General features: G+C 47.2%; 1 protein-coding gene across 1 annotated transcript in view; it reads left to right on the plus strand.

The window, feature by feature from the left end:
- Positions 1 to 14,597: 14,597 nt before the first annotated feature.
- Positions 14,598 to 27,447, plus strand: part of TNFAIP6 (TNF alpha induced protein 6) — a 31,706-nt gene continuing 18,856 nt past the window's right edge. Inside the window, exons 1-2 of the mRNA XM_066575204.1 lie at positions 14,598 to 14,748; positions 23,634 to 23,771. Of these exons, the coding sequence (XP_066431301.1) occupies positions 14,649 to 14,748; positions 23,634 to 23,771 (238 nt within the window). The 5' untranslated portion in view covers positions 14,598 to 14,648. The remainder of the gene's footprint in view (positions 14,749 to 23,633; positions 23,772 to 27,447) is intronic.

Here is a 27,447-nt window from a genome sequence, read left to right on the forward strand (position 1 = left end):
TCCATACCAGTGGGTCCTGTCTTACTGTTGGTCATAGGCCTGTAATAATGCTGCCATGGGCTATTGACCATAAGGATGAGTGACATAGACCATAGCTGCCAGAACATGTGAAGGTAGAATGTATTGAACTAAAATAGTCACTTATCTCTCGTGCAACGGTTCAAAATATGACAACAGGAGAGTCTCGGGATCCATCGCTAAGCGAGAGTACAATTCTTAAAATGAGTAGTGTGGGAGAAGTATTCACAGTCCTTTCAGGGGGGTCAAAAGATAAACAAAGTTAATAGTAGCCGCCAACGTGGTGCTTGACGATATGGCTGCCTGTTCCCCCAGATGGGCGTAGTTGGCCCAACCAGGATGAGGGTTGTGATGATGGTTTCCCAGGAAACAAATTTGCCAGCTATACTTTAGGTCACATATTCAGATAGAGGCCGACTCCATACTGGAGCCACGGCTACAAACTGAAGCCCCCAGGCCCCTTGTGCATATGAACAGCTGATCAACGACCGTCCCAAGAGGCAGAACCTCTGTTGGTCTACTACTGATGGTCGATCCCAAGGACAGACCATCAATAGTTTACAGCTGGAAACCCCATTGAGAGCAAAACGTATCTTACAAAATTAAATTACGGAACGGATAAGATTTTATGACATAAAAGCCCTTTAAAGCGACCTGGAGAAACAAAGATGGCGGCAGCGCTTCTGACTACCTGATGCACACTGTGCAGTAGTAGTCATCATTAGGGTGCTTTTGCCCTGCGTATTTTGCGTATATAGTTTATGCACATAAGGGCAAACGTATTTTGCGCACGAACACGTAAAAAAACTTTTTTTCTTTACTGTCTACATTTTGCGCTATTGCGCGGTGATTAAAAAAAAGCATTAAGATAGGTCCGGCCTTTTCTTACAGGACTTCAATTGTTTCGTTTTCATGAGCGGGATCCTCGGCCGGTTAATATTGAGATAGATCGGGCAGGACTTATTTTCCCGCTGTCTTTCCCAAACTCCTACACCATGGCGCAGAGTTTGAATGTCCCAAGAAGGGCAAAAAGACCCGTTCATGCACAACTGCGCTCCGTAGCGGCGAGCATAGTCACGCATAGGACCGCGTGAAGCCGCCCTCATACACAGTGTATATCAGGTAGTAAGTTTTACCAGGAATGGAGGGTTGGGTTAAAGGGGTTCTGCCAATTCAATGCCCTTCAAGTAACTCCCGCTTGGGACCTGGTGGTCAGCTGTTTCTGGACAGACGCGAGAGCAGAGAGCGCAGTCCGTGTCGCAGGCTCAGCTCCCATTGAATTCAATACAATAACAGCCAGGGCCGCTGCAGGGATACGTAAACAGCTGATCAGCGGGGACCCCGCGCCGTGGACCTCCGGTAATCAACTATTCATGACTTGACCAGAGGATAGGTCATCAGATAGGTAAGTCCTGGAAAACCCCATTAACCCTTTCCAATCCACTGTCTGACCTCTGAAGACATTGTGATTTAAGGCTGTACAGCTCCGATGTTGGAAGACGTCCGTCAGGGTTCTCTTACTGTATATTGCCAGCCTCTCTGCTGTCGGAGCCTATCCAAGGTGTCACCTCATGCAGTACCGGCTTTAGCCAGCATATAGCGCCATTGTATAACGGCAGAAAAAGAGTAAGCCCCCTAGGAAAACCAGGATACAAATTGGATTGGAAAGGGTTAACCCTTTCATGACCAAGGGTCACTGACGCTCCCACCTCCAGGTCACATTGTGCAGTTCCGTATGCTCTGTCGTATAACTTTTTGATTTATCAGGTGACATATCTGCATGCAGGCGTGTTTTTTGTAGAACAAGTTGTATTTTTCAATGGTACTATTTAACGGAACATATAATGTTTTGGAAGATTCTAAAAACTTCTAATTGGGGTAAAGTGGGAAAAACCCACAACTGAAGCATTTTTTTCCCGATGTTCATGGTGCAGTTACAGTGACACGTTCTCTTTACTCTGTCGGTACGAGAACAAAGATGCAAAATGTATATCGGTTTTATATACTAGTACTTAAAAAGATAGAATACTAAAAAGAAAAATTATTTAAAAAAAAACCCTTTTGATTAAAAAATTAATTCATTCTGCCGCCATCTTTTGACCCCATTGCGTCCTTATTTTTCTCTCGGTAGGGCTGTGTGAGGGTTGTGTTTTGCGGAAAGACTTACACTATGTACAGGTACCACTTTGGGGAACATATTACTTTATGATAGCTTTTTGTTCAACTTTTTTCTTATAGATGGTATGAAAAAAGCGCAATTCTGCCATTACGTATTCCTTTTCTGTCACTGCTAATCATGTGGGATTAATAATGTGATATTTTAAAGACCCTTTACAGATGCAGCGATAACAATTTTTAGATTTTTTTTAGATGCAATGGCTGGGGAATTATTTTAAAAAAATAATAATTAATAAAATTTGTATTTTACCTTTAGTTTACTATTTTTATTAATCTCCATAGAGGGCTTGAACTTGCGATCATTTGATCGCTAATATAGGATAATGCAATACAATGGTATTGCATTATACTATATTTTAATAGGCCTTCTATTAACCCCTTGAGTGGCGGGTTTCCTACCACCCTGTCGTGCCCACCAGGGCAGGTTTTTTAAAATGGTCTAATCATTGAATTTCAACTAATTTTGCAGTTGCGTCTCAAGAGCCATAACTTTTTCATTTTTCCATTGACATGGCCATATGAGGGCTTGTTTTTTGCGGGACAAGTTGTGATTTTTTTAAACAGGGGGGAGGAAAAAAAGAAATGGGGAAAAAAGAAAAAAAGGGGCCATGTCATTAAGGGGTTAAATAATGCATTAACTTCCTTCTCTGGGTCATTACGACGCATGGATACCACATGTATGATTTGATTTTTGATTTTTTACCAAGTAAAGATAGACAAGTGTTTTTATAATTTTTTTTAATAATTTTTTTAACTTTAGTTTTTTTTTTAACTTTTTTTTTTTTTTGTCCCTTTAGGGGACATCCACAGGGACCCATCAGGACCCCTGATCACATTCTGGGGGTCCGATGGTGACAGCCCTTTACATGCTGCAGTGACAGCCCTTTACATGCTGCAGTCACATAGACTGCAGCATGTAAAGGGTTAACACAGCAGAGATCGGAGGTTTTCTCTGATCTCTGCTGTAAGAGCTGGTACCTAGCTGTCCTCTGACAGCCAAGCACTAGCTCTCCCTGCCACAGAGACCATCGGCTTGCTTCTGACAAGCCGATGGTCTCTATGGCAACCTATAAGCAAAGCAGGAGACTTAGAAGCAGGAGATTGCCGGCAGATCGGCAATATCTTCTGCTGGTTTTTCAAAGCCCTTGCTTTGTTCTCTATGGGTCTGTGCAGGCAGAGCACAGTGTCACAGCTTGCGGCATTGTGCTCTGCAGCTCCCATAGTGATACATAGCCCGGAAGATTATCGCTATGGGCAGTGGAGCTCGTCCCGGAAAATTTCCGGGCGTGCCACTCAAGGGGTTAAAGATGTGCCACAGGCCACAAACAGATTTTAATTGCAACTCCAGGTAATTTCTGAAGTTCCCCAGGGCTGCGCCATTCGGGGCATTTAAATATGTCCCAAATTCGGGGCACTTGGCTGTTGCCAAAGACAGCCGATACCTGCCATATATGGAGTGGGTTTAGTTCCCATGCCTGCTTCATACATCGCAGATGCAGTGGATGATTATAACTAACAGCAGGGGGTATGTGAAGTTAGGACGTATATAGCCTGATTTGTGTCAAGAAGGGGTTAATATATAAAGTTTGTTTCATTAGTCACACAAATATATTAGATTAATCTGATTGCCGCGTATAGAGAAGCTTGGGCTCCATTTAGTTTTCCGTTATGGAACAGAAGATTGAAAATAAGTGGCCTGTCGGATGTGTCAATGTGATGGAACGCGGCGGCACTTGGTGGAACTCGTTGACGGTAATGGCTTCTGTCTAGTTTCCATCATGTAGCATGCTGTGATATTTTACCGGCATTTTAGATGGAAATCGTCCAACGAAGTCTGAACTGAGTCTTACATGGTCAGCGCCAGGCAAAGGCGTGCCGTATGAAGCTTGTATCTCCTCTCCTGTCTGTACAGCAAACACGTCGTTCTGCACACATAATGATCATGGATTTGGTGTGTTAGATAATATTGTAATTAGTAGTATTTTAGCCTTTGAACATCAAACACGGAGCCTGGTGGGCGGCCGGTACCGTCTGCTCCACGATCATAAACCGCAGGTCCGTCATGTTACACCACAGCTGATTAAAGGGCTCCCTAGTCAGACTCCAGGGGTTGTGGTCAATGATGTGACGACTTTCGAGACATTCTGAAGAGGGTTTATTTCTGTAAGACAGCAGCTCTTGAGATTTCAAGAAGAATCCAGGAGTTTGTATAGAATAATGAGGTGCAACATGAAATCATAAGGATAATAGGAGTTCAGTATTGAGATGTGAGGCGCGGCTGCTGCAAGGATAGAAAGGAACAATTATATTAAAGGGGTTTCTGACATTGTCTTTATTCTGTGGGTCAGTAGGATTGCAGCAATATCAAATATACACTTTTGTCAAAAAACACTCCAACCCCCAGAAGAAGTTGTCATTTTGCTGCAAAATGTGGCATGTAGTTACATCTCAGGCAGATATACTAATGATGAGAGTTGTGGGGTGATTAGATGAATGGTCTTGTCACTGGAGGCCCTAAAAGTGGTTCCCCCTTGGCCTATAAGAGGCTCTCGGAGGCTCCTTGGGTGTTGGGACCTCTTCTTCCGCTTATAGAGCTTGTTGACCACTAGACACCTCTACGACGCAGAGAAGAGATGTCACCCAGTTACCAGAGTCTGAGAGGGGCGCATTATTGGGATGTGAGAAGCTGGATGGTCGTATCGATGAATTGTTCCCATACCGGTCGTTCTGTCTAGATTATTAGGAGGTGTGTGTGGACCAGTGGATGTGTGAGGGCACACAAGGTGACCGGGCTCAGGATGCTCCCTAAAGACCACCAGTAGAGAAGACCATCTGAACAGACTAGTAGGAGGTGTTGGGACCAGTGGATGGGGGCACACAAGGTGACCGGTCTCAGGACCCCCTACAGACCACCAGTAGAGAGGAGCATCTTACCAGACTGTTAGAATGTGTTGGGACCAGTGGATGGGTGAGGGCACATAAGGTGACCAGGCTCAGAACGTCCTTGACAGACCACCAGTAGAGAGGAGCGTCTGACCAGACTGTTAAGAGGTGTTGGGATCACTGGATGAGTGAGGGCACACAAGGTGACTGGGCTCAGGACGCCCCCTACAGAGCACCAGTGGAGAGGATTGTCTGATTGTCCGACAAGGACCAGCAGCTCCAACTGTTTCGTCGTCAGCCATCCAGAGACAGATGGCGCCATCATTATACCCCTGTGTCTGTCGGAATCATTTCCAGACACTTGGCTGAAGGACATTTGGTCACACGGCCTCCATTACATGTACGGCCTTTAACACCCACTGTCAACTTCATTTGCAGTGATGTCGTGAACGATGAAACTGGACGCTACAGAGGGGAACCAGGTTGTCTTCAGCGACAAATCCAGGTTTAGTTTGGGCACTGATGACGGCTGTGTTTGTGTCGGGAGACCTCGGGGTGAGCGCCTCAATCCTGCCTTTGCTGTGGAGCAGCACAATGCCCCCTGCTGGTGTGATAGTCAGGGTCACCCCATATGACAGTCGGTCACCCTTAGTGGTGGTAGAGAAGACAATGACAGCTCAGCAATATGTTCAGGACATCCTGCAGCCCCATGTGTTCCTCTCATATGTTCAGCCGTACACAAGGGGATCACAGGAAGCCTCCACAACATTGTCATAGTTCCGTGGCTGGGACCCATTTGAGCCTCCCTTCAAGGTGGTGAGTTCTCCTTCAATGGAAGTGTTCAGAGGCTGGACAGATATCTGTCTGGGATGATTTAGTGAAACTTGCACTGAGCAGGGGGTTGGACCAGATGACTCTGGAGGTCCCATCCAACTCAACCATTCTAGGATTCTATGAAGGGGTTAGTTCTTCACAATAAATAAACCTTTTGCTCTGATATTGTGATAACTTACTTATATCAATGTTACTGTTACGTCTTCCAAATGACCAAACTCAGGAATCCAGACAGAACTCAGATGGCATAGACAGAACTCAGAATCAGACAAAACCCTGGAATTCAGACAGAACTCAGAAAGCACAACAGAGAGCTGAGACAGAACACAGAAATAGTGAAACAGACTTCACGGACAGACTTTAATACCCACCGAAAGGCAAACTTAGGAGAACTCAGACAGAACTGCAGGACAGAGAGACAGACTACATACTTGCGGACACACCTAAACCAAAGACTGCAAAGGGCACAAAACACTCACCTGCACACACAGCCAGATGGAGATACTATAGCATGTACGAGGAATTCATTCATATTTTGGCCAAGATCCTTAAAGGAGATGTCTCGAGGAAGCAGTTAATTTTTTTTTTTGCCCAGTCCCCCCCATTAAACACACATTACTAAGCCCCCCTGTAAATGACATTTCTAGCTGGTTCGTACTTACCGTTCCAGCGTTTCAGCAAGTTATAAAAGTTTCCTCAAGATGGCCGCCGGCTCTTTCCCAGTCGCTCGCTGCAGCCCGACGTGCGCGCTCCCGAGACGCCGCCAGCTGTGTCTCCATGGCAACCGGACGCATCGCAGCCGCCGACCAGACGCCCCGCAGCCGCCGACCAGACAGCAGGTAACCGGCGCTAGCCCCCGGCTCCCCAGCGCTAGTTCCCCCGGCGCAGCGACAGCCCCCCCATCGCAGCGACAGCCCCCCCGGCCTAGCGCTAGCTCCCCCGGCGCAGCGACAGCTCCCCCGGCCTAGCGACAGCCCCCCCGGCCTAGCGACAGCCCCCCCCATCGCAGCGACAGCCCCCCCCATCGCAGCGACAGCCCCCCCGGCCTAGCGACAGCCCCCCCGGCCTAGCGCTAGCTCCCCCGGCGCAGCGACAGCCCCCCCGGCCTAGCGCTAGCTCCCCCGGCCTAGCGACAGCCCCCCCCATCGCAGCGACAGCCCCCCCCATCGCAGCGACAGCCCCCCCCATCGCAGCGACAGCCCCCCCCATCGCAGCGACAGCCCCCCCGGCCCAGCGACAGCCCCCCCGGCCTAGCGACAGCCCCCCCCATCGCAGCGACAGCCCCCCCGGCCTAGCGCTAGCTCCCCCGGCGCAGCGACAGCCCCCCCGGCCTAGCGCTAGCTCCCCCGGCCTAGCGGCAGCCCCCCCCGGCGCAGCCCGGCGCAGCGGCAGCCCCCCCGGCCTAGCGGCAGCCCCCCCCCCCCGGCGCAGCCCGGCGCAGCGGCAGCCCCCCCCCGGCGCAGCCCGGCGCAGCGGCAGCCCCCCCCCCGACCCATCACTTACCTGGGAGGCTTCTCGGGGCTGCTGGGCTGGGCTGGGCTGGTCTTCTCCGCTGGGCAGCTCCAGTTTCTGCACCTTCCTCTAACAGAGGATGGTGCAGAATGGCCGCTTCAGCGCGCTCCCGAGCAGTGACAGCTCGTCTGCGCATGCGCAGAAGAGCTGTAGCAGGGAGCACACTGAAGCGGCTCGTGCTGAAAGGAGAAGACCGGACTGCGCAAGCGCGTCTAAAAAAGCAAGCTGCCAGCGAATTTAGACGGAACCATGGAGACGAGGACGCTAGCAACGGAGCAGGTAAGTGAATAACTTCTGTATGGCTCATATTTAATGCACAATGTACATTACAAAGTGCATTAATATGGCCATACGGAAGTGTATAACCCCACTTGGTTTCGCGAGACCACCCCTTTAAGCCCGCGAGCCCACTTTAAGGGTCCTCGTTGTCTCGCGGGTCCTTACACTAACGAGACAACTAACTCAAGGAAAGCTGCCTGTGTGCGGGTCGACAGGGATGACCCCGCACTGGAACCTAGAGACCTACCTCATCCTAGATGATAAAGGATCCACAGCAAGACAGTTCACACCACACACATAGAAACCTGCACAGACACGCAGGAACATGACACTGTTCACACTGAACATACTGAACAAATAGAGGAAGGCCAGTAGCCATTTTTCAATCATACATAGAAAGTTTCATCCCATTCATGAAAAAGAAAACCACCACACAGAGGAGACAGGAGGAGACTATAAGAGCTGCTCCGGCACAGACACGACGATGCTGCAGGTAGTACTACTGTGTGAGTTCTGCTGCTCACTAATCTACTATTCTTCTATTAGATACCTGACCAGTGTGATTTGACCACCAGGGGCCACATCACTGAAGACCATTACTATGGATAGACCTGTACATGGGCTACGGCATTTTACTGTGCACATAGGGGCCACTGCACTGGTATAAGAAAGAGATGTGGGAAGAAATTTAGATACATGTCAAAGAGAAAATTGTATGATTTTTCTATTCTGTAACTAAATAAATAAAAACTGTAAAAATCAGCAGAGAGCGGACAACCCCTCTTAGAAATAGTGGGAAACCCCTCTAGTAAAACTGATGAATGGATGATGACAACTTCGTTTTCTTGGCTTCGGGTTTTCTCTTGTAACACAAATAAAATAATTATCTCACTAAATGAGGTCACCGTGGCGTCAGATAAGATTACATGGAGAACCTCACCTCTGAGTCACAACGTATGAGCATGAACATTGCAATGTAAGTCTATACTATGAGCTAATACCACATAGGATCTAACACCCGGGGCGCGACTCCACATTTACCAAGTGGTAAAATTATCATCAGCATCATGAGCTCCGAAAAAAGGAATTGTATGATGAAAAGTGCTCTGACGTTTCTCAATATTTTACAAATATTTGCTTGCTGTCAGTGAATGAGAGCATTATTGGTTACAGTAGGTAGCTGAAAACCTGTCTTAATTGGATCTGTTGTGGCACACTGGCTGAAAGATGTCAGCCCCAGCCCATGTGACCGCACCCTGCCATTTGGTGCTGGGTGTCAATGAGTGCCTTCTATCTGTCAATGCAGGTCCAAGGAGCAGGAAAGAGTGACAAGGGGGCAGAGTGGAGACCAAGAGCTGTAATACAGCATGGGTTTGTAACAAATAAGTCATGCCAGACAAATCTAATTTCCTTCTATGACAGAATCACCAACTGGGTTGATCAGGGAAATGCAGTAGATATAGTATACCTTGGCTTTAGTAAAGCATTTGACGAAGTATCTCATACCATACTTACTGTGTCCAGTTCTCGGCACCCTGTTTTAAAAAAGACATAGACAAACTGGAGCAAGTTCAGAGAAGAGTTACCAAGATGGTGAGCGGTCTGCAAATCATGCCCTATGAGGAACGGTTAAAGGATCTGGGAATGTTTAGCAGAAGAGAAGGCTGAGAGGAGACTTAATAGCGGTCTACAAATATCTGAAGGGCTGTCACAGTGCAGAGGGATCAGCCCTATTCTCATCTGCACAAGGAAAGACTAGAAGCAATGGGATGAAACTGAAAGGGAGGAGACACAGATTAGATATTAGACAGTGAGGGGGATCAATGAGTGGAACAGGTTACCACAGGAGGTGGGGAGTTCTCCTTCAATGGAAGTCTTCAGAGGCTGGACAGACATCTGTCTGGGATAATTTAGTGACTCCACCATTGAGCAGGGGGTTTAACCTGATGACCTTGGAAATCCTTGCCAAGAAGGGGCAGTCTTGTGATCAAATGTGGATGGGAGACAGTAGCTGGGGTGTGAAGAGTTAACCTTGGAACAAGCAACCACCCCAACCCCTAGCCAGGAAAACTATGACTACTGCCTTAGAGTAGAGTAGGCAAGGCAGGGCCACAATTTATGAGCACACGTAGATGGGGTATGGAGCAGATGGTCAGAGGCTAGAGTGGAAAAGGTGACAAAAAGAGGCAGACCATTGCCTAGGGACAAGGAAAGGTATCACAGGGGGAAGGAAGTCAGTTTACAAGAGGACACATGAATCGTGGCACTGTGTTAGGCAAGAGGTAGCAAAGGACTCATGAGGCTTAGCAGTGATGCTGTTGGTGGCAGAGCTAAAGGAAAGAAGGGTCCCCATCCCTTTAGGGAAAAAGCCATGTGGGCCCACAATACCTAACGATACTGCTGTTGGCAGCAGAGCTGTAGAGGAGGCCATGTCTGATGGCAGGCTAGCCTTATAATGGTGCCCGGTGAGCAGGGAGGGGTGCAGGGCTGACAGTGACTGTGAGAGTCAGGCGCAGGTGAGGCCCAGCCCATTCATCTGAGGAATAACATCTCAGTGCTGAGATTGGCATCGGGCTCCTCTCAGTGTCTGTAGTCAGGTCAAGTGTGAACGCCCTAAGTGCCGAATACCAGCATACCAACACCACCTCTGTGTAAAGCTGTAAGACCAGAAGTTCAGAGACTCTTCATCTCTATTTGCTTTGCTGTCACCCACCAATAAAAGAACTTTGTTATGGAGTGCAGGTTATCTAATTTACGCATGCAACAACTTATTTATGTGATGCGTCAAGTTACAGGGTTATCTGCTGCTGGTATAAGAGGGTCTTCCCATTGGCAACAAGTTTTTTTAAAGTGATGTTGTACTGTCTTCCCGATATACCCAATTTGTGTAATGTCACTGTAATTGAGGCGCCATGTTGTGTTATGGGGATGGTGTTGCCTCATGATGGTGAGGTCTTGGGCATTGCAGCCAACCATGATGGCCCCAGATCTATATAGGACTCTACATAGCAACAGAAAGAGAGAGAGCAGCAATATAGCAAGTGAGGAGGAGAAAATTCACAAAAATAGGAGACTATGAGAGATTGAATGTAACCGCGAAGAGAGGGAGCAAACAGAACTGGAAGCTGCTGCCCTGCGAGAGAAGTGGCAATCATTAAAGCTCTACCACGAGTGCCATGCGCCATCACCAACTAGGCTTGTACTACCTGGGCTGTGACCTGAAGTCAGTTACATTAGTAATGTTTTGCAAGCATGTAAGCGACACGCTGCTTATTAACTGGTGCACCATATGCTGCCGGGATCAATCCATGCAACCGGGATATCTTCAGGCATCTCCCTTGAGCTGTACCAATACCCCAGTAAGCACTTCTGTACTGATCCATTAATGAACCTGATCAACCCTTGGGCTGGACTATCAGAACCAGGGACGGCTTGAAGGGGTATTCCAGCAAAAACTATTGACCTATGACCTATAGTTAATTGCTGAGTACTCGCGGCTTGGGATCCCCGGTGAGGAGCTCATCTCCCAGCCCGCTGTCAGTGCAGCCGGCCCGACAGGCTTCATAGGGGTCGGGAGAAGAAGTGCTGTAGCTGGCTTCATTCCCATTGAAATTAATAATATACCGTAATGTGCCTAAAAAGCATGGCACCATTGCCATCATTATCTTCTCAAATGGAGCAGCTAGCGGACCAAGCTGAGGAAGAGGGGTAATAGACGGAGGTACAGACGGCCGTAAACTACTGGCCATAGAGGTTACTGCCCAGTTGGGCGCTGATGTTAAGTAGCCACGCGGAATGGCATGCGGGAAGAGCTGACGCAGGATACTTCCAGGCTGCGTAAGGCGGAGTAGCACACAGCAGTCATGAAGGAGGAGACGGCCGGGGCTCAAAGATTAGAGAACTTCATAAAACAACAACTCTGCATGAAAACACCGACGACCCAGAGAAGAGGTCAACCAGAAACAATCTGCACATAATTGGATTATCAAAAGAAATACAACAGGAGGCACGGAAACAAATATGTGAGGTGGATCTATGCTGAGCTCCGGGACTATCATAGCTGAGGAAAGTAGAAAGAGCTCACAGGGTGTGACCGCCAGAGGACGCTTCTGTCAGAGCGCCCGCTACCAGATTTATCCGAGACAAGCTATAATGAAGTGTTTAGACTTCACAGATTAGGAGGACGGTCTACAAGCATATGTAACGGGGTGGGGGTACGCTCGTTCAATTCTTCTATAAATGACTTGTTCATTATAGCGGAGCGGCCTCTACTGGAGAGTGTTGTGCACTGATATGATGAGAAGGAATCCAATTAGTTGGTTTGGTTCCATGACTGTAGGGGAAGTGATGCTTTCACGCTGGCTGCGCGGGTGGAAGTCAGAGTGTGACGTAAGGATGAGACGGACGCGCCTCGTCTTCCCCGTACCTGCGGATCTCTGTCTCAAGCCGTAGGACGGAGCGAGTGTTTCCAGGTACCTGAGACGCTCGGGAAAGGAGAACGGAGGAAACCTAGTCTACGACTGGGGAAAGAGGAACTAAATTCAGTCGCAACGTGGCTCTTGAGGGACTCACCTGTTCACGCAGCACAACTCGCCGGCTGCGGCCTACTGGGACCAAGTCAGCCACGGTGTCGAAAGTGACTGAAACTGCTTGGACATCGTTCTTGCTGGTTGCGAACAATTTCCTTGGTTGCATTTGGAAACTGGTTGAAGAACAATTGCCCCGCACTATGAGATGACTTTATCATCTTGTTTACTACAAATAAAAGTTTTCTGCACAGCTAAGATGGCGACTTCCTGTCCACCCACCCAACGAAAGCCGTAGAGTGCGCACTTACACCTATGTGACAGACTGTGACGAGGCCACCAGTAGCTCCAGAGAACCCCAGAAGAGGAGATGTTTCCTATTAGTCAGTACCCCTCAGAAAGTCCCCTAGTATCCAACCTGTCCTGTTCCACAGAACATTCCTGGGGGCCCCTTCTACATCGACGCAGGGGCCCGTACACTTATATAGCTCACAATGCTCTCCATACATCACAATTGTCCCATCTTTTGCGCTACTGTCCCACAAAGTAGATCACAAAGTGGGCAGAGCTTACGTAAATGATCATAATAGAGGACATTCCCGTGCGTTTTGTGGCAGACAAATCTGGGCGGAGCTTAAAAGTATACGTTTCGGGAGGTATGAGATCACCTGATATTAAAGGAACCAAAATCCTTCTTTTTAGTAAATTTGCAGTGGAGATTATGCGAAAATGATAAGCCTTCAGTGGGTTGTGTCCCAAACTTTATAAAAAGGTCACCAAGTATCATCTGATCTGTCCAGGAGCCCTCAGAATTTGGCGTTCAGATGGCTTTTTTTAATGTTCCCAGATTTCGAAGAAGCTGATTCCTTTGAAAACTCAGTACTGCCCTCCGGTGTAGCAGGCGGGTGGTGCTATGGCGCGGCAGTGACAGATGGAGGCAGCACACGTTTTGTTTTTTATAAAACCTAACTTCACTCAACAAAGGTCTGCTTGTCACCCCAGAGGAGGGGCACAATATATAAACGTTACATTATCACCACTGCAGTATAACCATTACATTATAACATAAACATGGCGTTACATCTTCTCCCGACCGGCCGCAGCGAGTTAGCCGATTACATCAATTGGCCGTAGGCTGATACCAACTCTGCTTCTTGTAACTTACACCTGTTTTCACCCCATAGGGGCTGCGTCTATATAATGAGGTTTACGACATTCACCGTTCCGGATAAATAATGCGTTATTTTGATAAATCGCTCTTTAATGGGTTGCGGTGAAATGAAATATGTTTTACATTTTCTTTGCTTTGATTTTTTTTTTATTTTAAATATGGGAAAAGTTTTTTTTTTTTTACTTTTAATGTTCTTTATTTTTTTTTTCACTTATTTCTGCTTCTCTTCCTTAATCCTCTAAGAGGGCTTAAATGTGCAATCATTTATTGCTCTGACAGGCAGTCTATTAAGACTTGCCACAGGCACGCCTCTATAGGCAACCATTCATGGCAGTCCTAGGGACCTTCAGAAGGCCATGGACTTACCTACCAACTGAACGGCACTTTGCCACAATGTCGATTGTGACGTTTAAAAGGTTAACCGTTTGAGCGCGAATCGCGGCTGTAGCAGGAGGGTGTCAGCTTTGAAAGACAACCAGAACCACCTTGTATGCAGCGGGACCGGAGCCGATCCTACTCCATAGAAACCCCACCCCTAGAAGGCGTACACGCACGCCCTTATGGCTTAAGGGGTTAAAAATGAATCCATTAAATGAACTAAAGTGGAACCAAACGGAAACATTTCTGTTCAGTCGCTCATTGACTACAATGTAAAAACAGAAGCGTCTTTATTTCGCTTTCCTTTTTCTAGCAGGAAAAAAAAGGTGCAGACTGCGCAATTTTTTCAAGCTAAGAAAAACCCCTAAAAATAAACGTAAAGAAAGCGAACCGAGAATAACCGAAGCTCAGAGAGTCCGACTGACGTCAGCGGGAAGTAAAGCGGAACACTTGTTTTTTCCATTTTGCAACTCCTTTGGCGGAACAGCAGAACGCAAAACGGAAACCGCAAGCGCTGATGTGAACGCGCCGTCACCCAGTCCCGGCTGCTGGGCAGTACAAATGATGCCACTAACGAGGGTTCATTTCAGTTCCAGTAAAGTCTGATGACTCCCCGGTGCGCAGACGGCGGTTGGTCATAACCACTGGGTAAGTCATTCCGACTTTTGCACCATCACCCTCATCATCCTCGCCTCACGTCATTCTAATTGTGAAATCCTGCAGCTGCTCTTTTAATTGGTCCGGCCGCTAAACTTGCAGTAGGCAGGAAGAAAAAAAAGGTCCTGCTTATAAGATCTGGAGAGCAGATGTTTCAGAAGGGGCTCCGTCAGATGCGAGAGTCGTTTCTTGGAAGAAATCCCTGCTGAAACATGAAAAACCTCATTTCCCTCGTCCTCCTCGCCTTCCACTTGGACGAAGCCTTCGGATGGGGATTCAAGAACGGAATCCTCCACAACTCCATCTGGCTAGGTGAGTGATTCATTCAATGTCAGCCCATTCTAGGGAACATCTGCAGCCGAGACCACCAAGCCCAAGGATGTGGGGGAACTACAAGTCTCAGGATGAGCAGGTCAGTGGATCCAGCAATGCTAAGGTCTCTGAAGTCAGCAGGACACGTGGAACTACAAGTCCCAGAATGTGCTCAGTGACTAACGGTGGATTTGTTATGTGGAATTGTTCCCATCGGGTCCTTCCAAGCAGAGGCATGCTTAGACTTCTAGTCCTACGGCAGTCCAATAACTGAGAGAAACGGTTCTATATGTTTTTTTTACCATTTGCGGTCTTCCTTCTTCAGATGGATTTCACTTTAATGTAAATTACCTGTTAGCACATTTTTCCTGGAACTAAATGTATATTTAAAGAAGCGGCGCAGCGCGCAATTTTCTTTTATTTGCCGTCTCTATTTTCGTTCCGGAACATTCTGTGTTCTCTTATATGATGTTTATACTGCAGATTACTTTGACGTTTTCTCGCTTTTTTAAAATTGTGATATTTTTGAAACTTTTTGATTTATCTGTTCCTATGTAAGCAGCTGACTAGTTCCCGTATCTCCAGCGGACGCCGTCCTGCCGGACGTACTATCGATGACAGTACAGGGCACAGTTGTAAATGTTTTACTGCAGGGTCGTCCGCTCGCTGCAAACGCAGACATTCCTCAAAAATGTTTTTAACCCCTTAGCAAAATCTGGATGTGTGTGGGGGGGGTCTGTATGGAGCGGGGGGGGGGGGGGTAGGAGTAGTGCCCACTGTCCTTGACCAGGTGGCAACAGCCCCGATCAGAGATCACTCTGATCGCTTCCGTTAACCAACACTGACAGCGACATTTAACTGGCCGGATTGGCGTCTGCAGTCGTGACCAAAAGTTATGATACGAATTATGGTTTTCACAAAGATTTCTGCTTCAGTGTTTTAGATCTTTTAGTCGGATGTTTCCATGGTTACTGGCATACAATTAGAAGTATTTCATAAGTTTTTAAACTTTTATTGAAAAACACATCAAGTTTAGACATCGACTCAGTATTTACAGATTTGACCCTTCATTTCCAAGACTTCCGCACTTCACCCGGCAGGCTGGACATCGGCTTCTGGGCCAAATCCTAAGTTTTTGCCAATGATATATTTTTTAAAAGTAGTACCCCCCAACTGTCACCTTATACGCCGGGAATACAGTGGAGCAAAGAATAAAAATCATTACTCACCTCCCCTGGCATTCTGCGGCGCTGCTGCAGGCTGTCGCTCCCTCCTGGTCCACGGCAGAGCATTGCTTTCTGGACACAGGGCTTGAAATCCGTAGCCTTATACGCCGGTATATACGGTATATATTTTTATTGTAACACATTTCTGGATGAATTGCAGGGAAGCGCTTATATATTTAAGCCCTTCCCGACAATTCATCCTGCGATCGCCGGCAGCCCATTGCTTTCAGTGGAACCTGCTGTATTGCCGGCTCCATTGAATTCAATGGGCAAACATCGTTCTTCTCTGCCACAGCTGTTACAGCTATGGCAGAGGAGAACGATCTTTACGCTGACAGTGCGGGGGGGGGGGGGGGGGCACTCTTGCCGCTATTGTGGCTTAATAGTGGGACCTGGGAACTTGAGATGCAGCCCAACATGTAGCCCCTCGCCTGCCCTATCCGTTTCTGTGTCGTTCCCATCACTTTCTTGAATTGCCCAGATTTTCACAAATGAAAACCTTAGTGAGCATCGGCGATATACAAAAATGCTCGGGTCGCCCATTGACTTCAATGGGGTTCGTTACTCGAAACGAACCCTCGAGCATCACGAAAATTTCGTCCCGAGTAACGAGCACCCGAGCATTTTGATGCTCGCTCATCTCTAGTTGTAATCAAAATTGTAATCAGGGCAATTTTGCTGCTGTGCATACGCCGTAGAAACAATAACCCCCCCCCCACCACCCCCACAGCCCCCCCCCCCCCCCCCCCCCCCCCAGATGGCGAAATTGTGTTTTTTTTCTTTTCATTTCGCTGCACTTAGACATTTTTTACGTTTTTCAGTACATTATATGGTTCGTTACAGCAGGAATAAACATGATTACCAATCGTCCGGTTTACTGTAAATGGAGGCGGACGAAAAAATAGATTTCCAATGTGTGAGTATGAACTGGGAAAGGCTGCGTTTTTTTGGTGGAGGAGATGTTTTTGACGGGCATTTTGAACTCTGCCATATTGAATTCAGCTCAGGTTTTACCAATGGGAAGGGGGTCATGTGATATATCAGTCTTGGCTAGAATTGGATTGCACTCTTAAAGGGATTGTGCCAAATTATAACGTTATCCCCTATCCACAGGATACAGAAAACTTTATGATCAGTGGTGGTCCAACCACTGGGACCGGCCATCAATCTCGAGGAACGGGGCTCAATCAGGTGCTGAGTGAATGGAGCGGAGGCCGCACTTGACCAATTCACTTCAATGACAGCGGCAGAGATAACTGAGTTCAAGCACTTCAACAATCTCCAGCATTGTCATTGGAGTGAATGAGGCTGTTGAGCACCCGTGTGACCTCCGCTTCATTCACTCAGGGACTGACCGGACCCCCGTTCTCGAGATCAATGGGAGTCCCAGCGGTCGGACCGCCAGTGATCATAAAGTTAGCCCCTGTCCTGTACATAGTGGATAACGTTATGACTTAACACAAACCATTTAAAGGGGTTGTCCAGGGTTAGAAAAACATGGCTGCCTTCTTCCAAGCACAGCGCCACCTTTGTCCATATGTCGTGTCTGGTATTGCAGCCTAGCTCCCATTCACTTTAATGGTGCAGTCTTGGGCTCCACGGTGGATTTGAATGCGAATCTACAAACACATTTGACCCCAGTCAACAAGGCTATCCAATGAGTTCCCGACATGTCAATTCTTATTTTCTGCGATGTGGATTTCAAAATCCATGCTGCGTGCTCCATGGTGCGTATTTCCATAGAATTCATTTGAATGCTAAGCTTATACAAATCTGATGTGGATCTTGGCCCAGAATCTGCAGAATGATGGGGGGTGAGCTGGACCTTTGGCGCAGCCACACTTGTTTCGGAGGCCAGCGGTGTTCTGTAATTCAAGGACTGTATACATTATGCAACGACCATGATTGTAAGCCAAGGATAAGATGTCTCCTGGATGCTGGCGTTGACACCCAAGTCTCTCCTGCAAGGTGCTCTTAAGAAGGGAACGTTGATCACTTAAGTTAACCCTTAATGTGGAAAATAAGTCCTACAGGGTCAAAGAGAGGAACGTCCAATATACCTAATAACTGATCTAGGCAAACGCCGCTATGACTGACAGGGCGCAGCCTGCAAGCAATTATCAGGCCTCAGGAAGCCTCTTCCCCGGGAGACGTGAAGACTATTGCAGTATCCTTTACATCAGCGGTTTAAAGGAATCTCCAAAAGTCTGGAGCTGAATGTGTCCCAGCAAGCTCTGCAAAATAGAGGGAAGTGTTAAAGGGACCCTTCAATGAGAGAGGAGCGCGGTCTTCTCTTACCCAGTTCCCTCCTTTATTCCTATACAGCTGCCAATCTGCCGGTTCAGGGTGCTCCGCCCCGGTGCTCCTGCTTCTAAGTGATGCATACTGTACATCGGCAATCAGCCACTGCATGCTGCATTCTGAGTGGTCAGTGCTGCTCATGTGAGCGTCACTGACCAATCAGAACAGCGTGTTATCTCTTAGACTATCAATGTACAGCATTGCCATCTTGTATCACCATAGCAGGGCCAGGGGAAACAGCAGATGAGTGGCTGTATGGGAATAAAGAAGCATACACGGTAACATAGTGTATAATATAAGTGTCAATTTAAGGGGTTGCCTCATCATAGTCAACCCCTTTTATTTTGACATTCAACTGACGCCAGCATCCCTGGAAAATAGCAGGAGGAGCCGCAGCCAGACAGACATTTACACTACATGCAACAATGACAGAGTTTGCGATGGAAGTTGAACAGAGCCTAATGTATGATGGCAAAGGTGGCTGACCACAGTGTCTAAGTCATGTCCTATAAGGAACGGTTGAAGGATCTGGGAATGTTTAGCTTGCAGAAGAGAAGGCTGAGAGGAGACTTAATAGCCGCCTACAAATATCTGAAGGGCCGTCACAGTGCAGAGGGATCAGCCCTATTCTCATCTGTACAAGGAAAGACTAGAATCAATGGGATGGAACTGAAAGGGAGGAGACACGGATTAGATATTAGACAGTGAGCGGGATCAATGAGTGGAACAGGTTACCACGGGAGGTGGGGAGTTCTCCTTCAATGGAAGTCTTCAGAGGCTGGACAGACATCTGTCTGGGATGATTTAGTAAATCCTACACTGAGCAGGGGGTTGGACCCAATGACCCCGGAGGTCCTTTCCAACTCTACCATTCTATGATTCTCCTTGCAATGGAAACATGAGGCGCCAATGAGCTGCCATGACAGCCTGGGGTCTCATAAAGGCTCCCATGACTGTTATGTATGGATGCCTATTAACCCTATTAACCCCTGTCTGTAGCAAACTTAAAGGGGTTGTCTCATGAAAGCATGTGGGGTGTCTGCACTTCTGTATGGCCATATTAATGCACTTTGTAATATAAATCGTGCATTAATTATGAGCCATACAGAAGTTATTCACTTACCTGTTCCGTTGCTGGCGTCCTCGTCTCCATGGATCCGTCTAAAATCGCCTCTTCTGGCGATTTTAGACGCGCTTGCGCTGTGCGGTCTTCTCCCTTCTGAATGGGGCCGCTCGTGCCGGAGAGCTGCTCCTCATAGCTCCGCCCCGTCACGTGTGCCGATTCCAGCCAATCAGGAGGCTGGAATCGGCAATGGACCTCACAGTGAAGATCGCGGCGGCCATCTTACTAAGGTAAGTAAGAAGAAGGAAGAAGTCGCCGCAGCGCGGGGATTCGGGTAAGTACTACCCGTTTTTGTTTTTTTTAACACATGCATCGGGTTTGTCTCGCGCCGAACGGGGGGGCTATTGAATAAAAAAAAAATACGTTTCGGCGTGAGACAACCCCTTTAATAGGCATCAATTAAAAGTGCTATATGTGGTATAAGGGACAAGTGATCAAGTGATTGTAATTGAAGTCCTAGTGGGGACTAAAAAAAAGGAAAATGGGTTTTCTGTGACTTATAAAAAAATTCAGTGGCTCAGAAATGCATAGAATAAAGAAAAATACATATACTCACCTGCTCCAGCGGCTCCTCATTCAGGGCAGGAGCCCTGCTGCCCCCGCTTGGAGCCCAAAATAGGCCAGCAGGCGTTTCATGCGACAATTTAGCCAATCGCAGGCTGTGATGGTGATTCTTCTATGGCCACTGAAGCCTGTGATTGGCTAAACAGTCACATGCACAATATATGACATGTGATCACCCGCCAGATTCATCTGGGTTCTAGGTGACAGAGACCGGGGCTCCAGCACTGGATCAGGTATCTGTTTTTTTTCTTTATTTTATACATTTCTGAGCCAATGGAAAAAAAATTAAAGTCCCAGAAAACCCCTTTAAAAAAGGTTAAATAAAAAGTTTTACAAGTATAAAAAAGTAAAGTTAAAAAAAACTTTTTCCCATTAAAAACTTAACAATAAAAAGCTAAACAACTGTAAGAATAAAATACTCAATGCCAGAACTGCAGGGTTTTTTGGACATTCCATCTGATAAAAAATGTGAATAAAAAGTGATCAAGAAGTCAAATGTACCTCATTATGGGACCAATAGAAACAAGTGCATGCCCCACAAGAAAAAACAAGCCCTCATACTGCACAATCGACGGAACAATAAAAGTTATGGGAGTCAGAAAATGGCAAGAAAAAGCAATTTAAAAAAAGTTTTTTTTCTTTTTAAAGCTAATAAAACATACAAAACTATCAGTTTGGTGTTACCGTACTTGTGATGCCCTGCAGAATTTTTTCTTACGTTTTAATATGTTTACTTTAATTTGCATCATAAATACAACTTGCCTTGCAGAAAACAAGCCCTCCGACATACAAAAAAATGTTTTGGATCTTGGAAAGTTGGGATGAAAAAAACAAAAATAAAAAACTGAAAAAAAAAACTCTGGTCTTGAAAGGGTTAAACTCAGAATCCCCTAATAGGATGGGGTTTTTTTTGGAAATCAGATGACCCTTTTAATATGTTGACATTTGTCCCAAAGCTAGAAGACCTGCCCGTTTTTATAAAGTCGGAGAGATGCCTCGGAGATAATGCTACGCGCTCTGCCATTGGTCAGAATACTGGACTCCGATGATGGTTGTCGGTCGTAAATGTACTTCAGCTCTAAAATAAGGATTATTATTAAACTTCAGCTTAGCATTTGGCGACTCGGCGTTCATAATATCCCAAAACTGTATGATGACCTGATCCATCAAAAATGTAGCACTGTGTCATAACGGCAGATGAACTTCAAGGGCGGAAGGAGCGGTACCCAAATGCCAAGTTTGCCGCTATGTCTTCAATTTGTTTTCCATGGTTTTTAATGGAATTTGTAGGAGCTTAGAGTTCCCGAGAGATCCTGCACGCTGCCATCTCCATATCCCACACATGTTTAATATCACTTTACAAGCTGAGGAATTGTTACACAACTCTTGTCTCTTCTCCATTCATATTTTGGTCTTCCCAGTAGGATTTCCTCATGCGCCTCCTAACTTCACATGGAGAGATACACTTCAATACAGGCTGTAGTCAAAAAGCATGGGGGCCCCAGAACATGGATTCCAATGTTGTGTTGTGGCCCCTGTTAGTTAGAGAGCGTAAACCACAATTGAAAAGTTAAAAGAAGCATGTGAGAAGCAGAAATCCGCCTTCCACGTCTCTCTAAGGGCCTCTACAGATGGCCAAGATTTTGGTTTCATTTTGACTAGCGGGATTCTCTTGTGATATTACTACATGCAAGAAAATATAGGCAGGACCTATCTTCCCGCTTTGTTTTTAAACTCGCGCACAACAGCGCGGCCAATGTATTTAAGCCCCAAGTCCCGTAGCGCCGCGGCTATGACTGAAGTAAGGAAAGCGTACTGGAAGGGGCCTCTTTCTACTACGATAGGGGGAGATCATCCAGAAAGTCCTCCATCATTGTCTGCAGGACAATCAGGCATCGATTCGCATTGAGAGTCCCTAGAATAAGCACAGGTCTGACAAGGCGATCGCGCCAAATCCAGCCTACACATTCACGCAGAAGTTTGCATTGTCTTCTGATTGGCTCATGCTCTTACTAGTAACTTGCATTACGTCTGACCTCAATTGGAGCTTCGCCGTTCCGTAACGTGGTACCGCAATGATAGCGTCAGCCCTGGACTGTGCTGAAGAAAGGCTCCATGCATGTATTGTAGCAGAAGGAGGCCTCTTCCACTACACTTTCTTTACTGGTTGGGTGTAAATGTTCAAAAACTCACAGTTTTAGCATGTGCGATAAAATTGCAACTTTTGGACAACAGAATTCTGGTGGCCAAGGCACAATACATAAGTTCCTACATATAACTGGTGACCTCTAGTTTTTCCATAGCCAGATAGTAAACTATAGAAAATTTTATGGCCATGCTTGGCCCCCACCACCTAAAGCTGAGCCTCACCCACTTTTAAAAAAAGAATGAAGGTGCAGCATAAATTCTCAAAAATTCTCCAGTTTGGCACGTGAAAAAAATGCATCTTTTGAATGCCAGAATTCTAATATCCAATGCGCAATAAGTAAGCCTTTATATAGAATTGTCAACGTTTTGATATATGGTTCTTGTGTCTTAAAACAGCTTCTTATGTCCATCGTGACCCAAGATGCTCATCTGATGGGGAACATTTTTATGAATAACTAAGCAGCATTAACTATAATGACTCTTATCCCCGTAGAACCAATCTCTTTGTAGGACAACCCCCATAGGACTGTCCCCCACACAGGATTAACTCCCTATAGGACTAAAGCCCCATAGGATGAATTCATACAGGACCACTCCCCTACAGAAGAAGAAAACCCTACAGGACTAACCAGCCCATGGGACCAACCCCCACTAGACTACCCCACAGAACTAACTCCCTATAAGATTAACATCTCCCCCCTCTCCATAGGACTAATCCCCACCAGACTAACCACACTGAACTAACTCCCTATAAGACAAACCCCCCTATAGGACCAACCTACCAGACTAATCCTTACCAGACTAACCCTCATAGGAACAACCCTCACCAGACAAATCCGTACAGGACCAACCCCCACAGAACTAACCCCCATAGGACTAACTACTCCATAGGACCAACCTACCAGACTAATCCTTACCAGACTAACCCTCATAGGAACAACCCTCACCAGACAAATCCCTACAGGACCAACCCCCACAGAACTAACCCCCATAGGACTAACTCGCCCATAGGACTAACCGCCCCGCAGGACTAACCACCACAGAACTAACCCCTATAGGACTAACTCACCCATAGGACTAACCACCCCGCAGGACTAACCACCACAGAACTAACCCCCATAGGACTAACCTCCCATAAGAAGGCTTTAAGGTACTGTAACTGATTTTGATGTAAACCAGATTTCTGCCTTCAACAAAATACTTCTTAAGTGTTTCGGATTGTTCCCCGTTACACCATGAAGCATTATGTTATGGATGAGGCTCCACAGGGACAAACAACTGTGTTTACTCTAAAACTACATTGCTGGATGTAATACGTGGAGCCGAAATATGATTTTCTTCCTAAAAAGTTGGTTCTGCGCCCGGGCCGCCGTCCAGTACTTCCTGTCAGTGAAATCAATGTTTTGCTGGGTTGCTGGCGCCGATGCACCGTAGTAAACGATATGCGATGCAGGAGGTGGACGAAAAACTTGGAAAAGACATTGTTAAACAATCTCATAATAGCGACTCGTTGTCCCCCTCAGAGCAAGCAGCTGGAGTCTATCACCGAGAATCAAGGAACGGAAAATACCAGCTCACCTACAGAGAGGCGAGAGCCGTGTGCCAGTATGAAGGGGGTCAACTCGCTACGTACGAGCAGCTGAAGGAAGCCTGGAAGATAGGTAAGAGTCCGGCAATGTTACCATGAGCCTAAATGTCAATCATCATACAACCAAGGTCCGGAAACAATGGTGGAGATCCACTAAGCAAAGTTATCTAGACCCCGGTCACAAATTATGGCAAATTTAGGGCACGCGCCAGATTTAATTTCACTGTGGGGGCTGAAGTGAGGTAGAGAGGGACTAACAATACCCCCATTCGGTGGGGTCTCAGTGATGAAACCTCCACCAACCAGACTTTTTTCACCTATCCTGTGGATACATGATGAAAGTCAATAGGCTCAGTCAAACGTTTGGCAGACTATAGCCTATTCTGTTGTGATCATTCACATTATATTTTTAGTCACTGATCGCTTAAAACAGCTAAAATTGGCCATTTTGGGCGACCATTCTCTCATGTGTATGGTCACCATAACTTGTCCTGGACTTTATTAGATCTATTTAATAAAGATAGTTGTAAAGAGGAAGAACAATGTTCTCGTCACGCGCCTCTAGACCTCTTCTGATGCACCTCATGATCCTATTTGCCTTGGCAGCAGCTGCCTGACACTGGTTGCTCCAGTTAAGCTTACAGTTAACTAAAATCCCCAAGTCCTTTTCTTAGCTTAATAAACTATAACTTTAGGCCGGGCTCACACGACCGGGTCAGATTCTGTCTGTGAGCCCAGCCAGTGACCCTACGTACGTCGCATAGTTCTATTGTGTATGACTGTAGAGGCTCGCAGACAGTCATGCGCAGCACAGGTTTTTGTTTTTTTTTGGTTTGTATTTCCCGCGCCATTGCTTAGCGATGACATGGGTACCCGCAGCCTATACACAGTGTTAATTGATTATGGGCTGCGGGTCGCATGCATCCATTGAGATCAATGGAGGCCGTCCACGCGGATTCAGCAGAGAAATAGAGCATGCTGCGGCTACTTAGGAAGTCTATGGGGCCTGTACACCGCTCGTATGACAGCTAAATGCACACAGAATCCACCTGTTTAATTCAGTGATGGGTGGGGTTTTCAGCAGGCGCCCCCCCCCCCCCCACTCCCACCCTCCGATCAAAGATTCTGACATGTCACTGACGTTAAAAGCTTTGAAACAGCTTAGTCATACTTTACACTAATCAGGGAGCGCAGATAGCGGGTCCTCGCTGTTCCATGTCATTTAGTCCTCATGTGAGTATTGCTATTGTATTTTGAACTATTGTACATGTTGTACTTGTGAGGGGGGGGCTGAATATCGTTTACGTAATATTTGTACGCTGCTCAAAAAAATTAAGGGAAAACACGTAAATCACACATTGATGTAAATTGTGTAATTCATTGAGAACAAAATGACATCTCAAAGGTCAAAGGAAATCAAAATCATGAGAAGAGAGCCAGGGGCTAATTCTGGTGAATGAATCAAGCTGCCCAAGGTTGGGTTGTGATTACAGGTCCCAGTAGAGGACGTCAGGCCCTCATGTCACCCTCACAGGGTCTGTGCATGACAGTTTGGTCAGTAGCTGCTGGAGCTTACTTTGTAGGGCTCTGACAGCGCTCCTCCTGCTCCTCCGGTCCTGATGGTGGAGGTCATTCTGTAGGGCTCTGGCAGCGCTCCCTCTGCTTCTCCAGTCCTGATGGTGGAGGTCATTCTGCAGGGCTCTGACAGCGCTCCTCCTGCTCCTCCAGTCCTGATGGTGGAGGTCATTCTGTGGGGCTCTGACAGCGCTCCTCCTGCTCCTCCAGTCCTGATGCTGGGGGTCATTCTGCAGGGCTCTGACAGCGCTCCTCCTGCTCCTCCGGTCCTGATGGTGGAGGTCATTCTGCAGGGCTCTGGCAGCACTTCTCCTGCTTCTTCAACCCTGATGGTGGAGGGTATTCTGCAGGGCTCTACCAGCGCTCCTCCTGTTCCTCCAACCCTGGTGCTGAAGGTCAAATTGTAGGGCTTTGGCCACACTCCTCCTGCTCCTCTGGTCCTGATGGTAGAGGTCATTCTGCAGGGCTCTGGCAGCACTTCTCCTGCTCCTCCGGTTTTGATGGTGGAGGTCATTCTGTAGGGCTCTGGCTACACTCCTCCTGCTCCTCCGGTCCTGATGGTGTAGGTCATTCTGTTGGTTTCTGGCAGCGCTTCTCCTGTTCTACCGGTCCTGATGATCTCTCACTATAATAAGACGCAATCACACGTAGCTTATTTACTGCGGATTTTCTATAACTGAAAAAATCCACAGCAAACCTGCAGTTTCAGTTTAAATTTGGGGTGAGTTCTGCAGCAAATCTACATCAAAATTTACAACAAAATGGTGCAGATTTTCATGGGGTTTCTGATGCGGATTTGCTGCAGATAATTTCAGCTGTGGAAAATCTGCAGCAAATCCGCTATGTGTGAACGCGCCCTGTCACTACACCCTCCTCTTAGCATCCCCCCCCCCCCACTGTATTAGTGCCTCAACTAAATAAGTGCCCTCTGTGTGACCCCTCTTAGTAACTGTGTCCCCCATTTGTGGCCCCTTTGGTAATAGTGCCCCTAATAGCCCCCATTAATACAATTGTGCCTTGTCTTCTCCTCCGCAGTAATGTTTTACTCACAGTAGTACCGAGCCTGTCACCGGTTCCAGACGCCGGTTGCTGTATGCAGAGGACATCCTGACTCCTCCCCATCTCCTGGTCTAGCCTATAGCATGTGCAGGAGATTGGAGGAGTCCGGAACCCACGACAGCCTCGGTACTGCTGTCAGTGAGACATCTGCGGGTGGACAAGCAGGTAGTGGGAAGGACCGTGGTAGGGCTAGTCGAAATTCAGATTTCCGCCAGTCATCATTACCGCTTCTTCACACGGGCGAATGCGCAAATACGCTCGCCACATTGGAGCGTTGTTGCATTAGACCGGCGGAGGTCCTGATGATCTGTGCTACCCCCTCCCTCCGCCAATCATCACAAAGTAACGTGACCTCACAGGTAGCAGATCTCTAGGATTCATCTTTATTAACCCTTTCCCTTATTTTCTAGTTTTGTGGAACAAAAGAGTATTTGGAAACTGTCAGCGAGCTGGATGAGTGCTGCCGGCAGATCTTGTTATGGCTCTGCACTGACATCGTGTTGTCTTGACAAAAGTACATGTAATGTATCTGCCGAAGGCCGGCTTCACACGGGTGAACGCACAATTACGTACGCTAAGGTGACCAGATCTTCCCAGGGTCAAAGCGGGACAAAAGGGGTGTGGTCAGGGGCGGGGCTTAACACAACATATGATTTTAACTCCATCATTGTAAAAAGTACAGGGGCGGTTCCAAAAAGATGGGAAGCAAATTCCCCAGCATTCCTGCATCCAAAAAAAGTCAAAATCTGTATAATTGCTATGGATTTTGACTGGACATCAGCCGTGTACCTGCAGATGATTTCATACTATGCGGCGCTCCCCCTCACCTCCTCCGTAGGCTTCCAGCGGCGCCGCACCTGACCAGGCCATTGGGAACCAGAAGCCGGAGAGCGCTGACAGCGGGAAGCCTACGGAGGAGGTGAGGGGGTGCGCCGCATAGTATGACATCATCTGCAGGTACACGGCTGATGTCCAGTCAAAATCCGCAGCAAAGATACAGATTTTTAAGATGCGGAATTTGCCATGGCAATTTTAGCTGTGGACATTCCACAGCATTTCAACCACGTGTAAACATCTGCTACATCAGCACGAGGTATTCTACCACGTGCAGAGTG

Source organism: Eleutherodactylus coqui, chromosome 8 (assembly GCF_035609145.1).
Source record: "Eleutherodactylus coqui strain aEleCoq1 chromosome 8, aEleCoq1.hap1, whole genome shotgun sequence".
NCBI classification, from domain to species: Eukaryota; Metazoa; Chordata; class Amphibia; order Anura; family Eleutherodactylidae; genus Eleutherodactylus; species Eleutherodactylus coqui.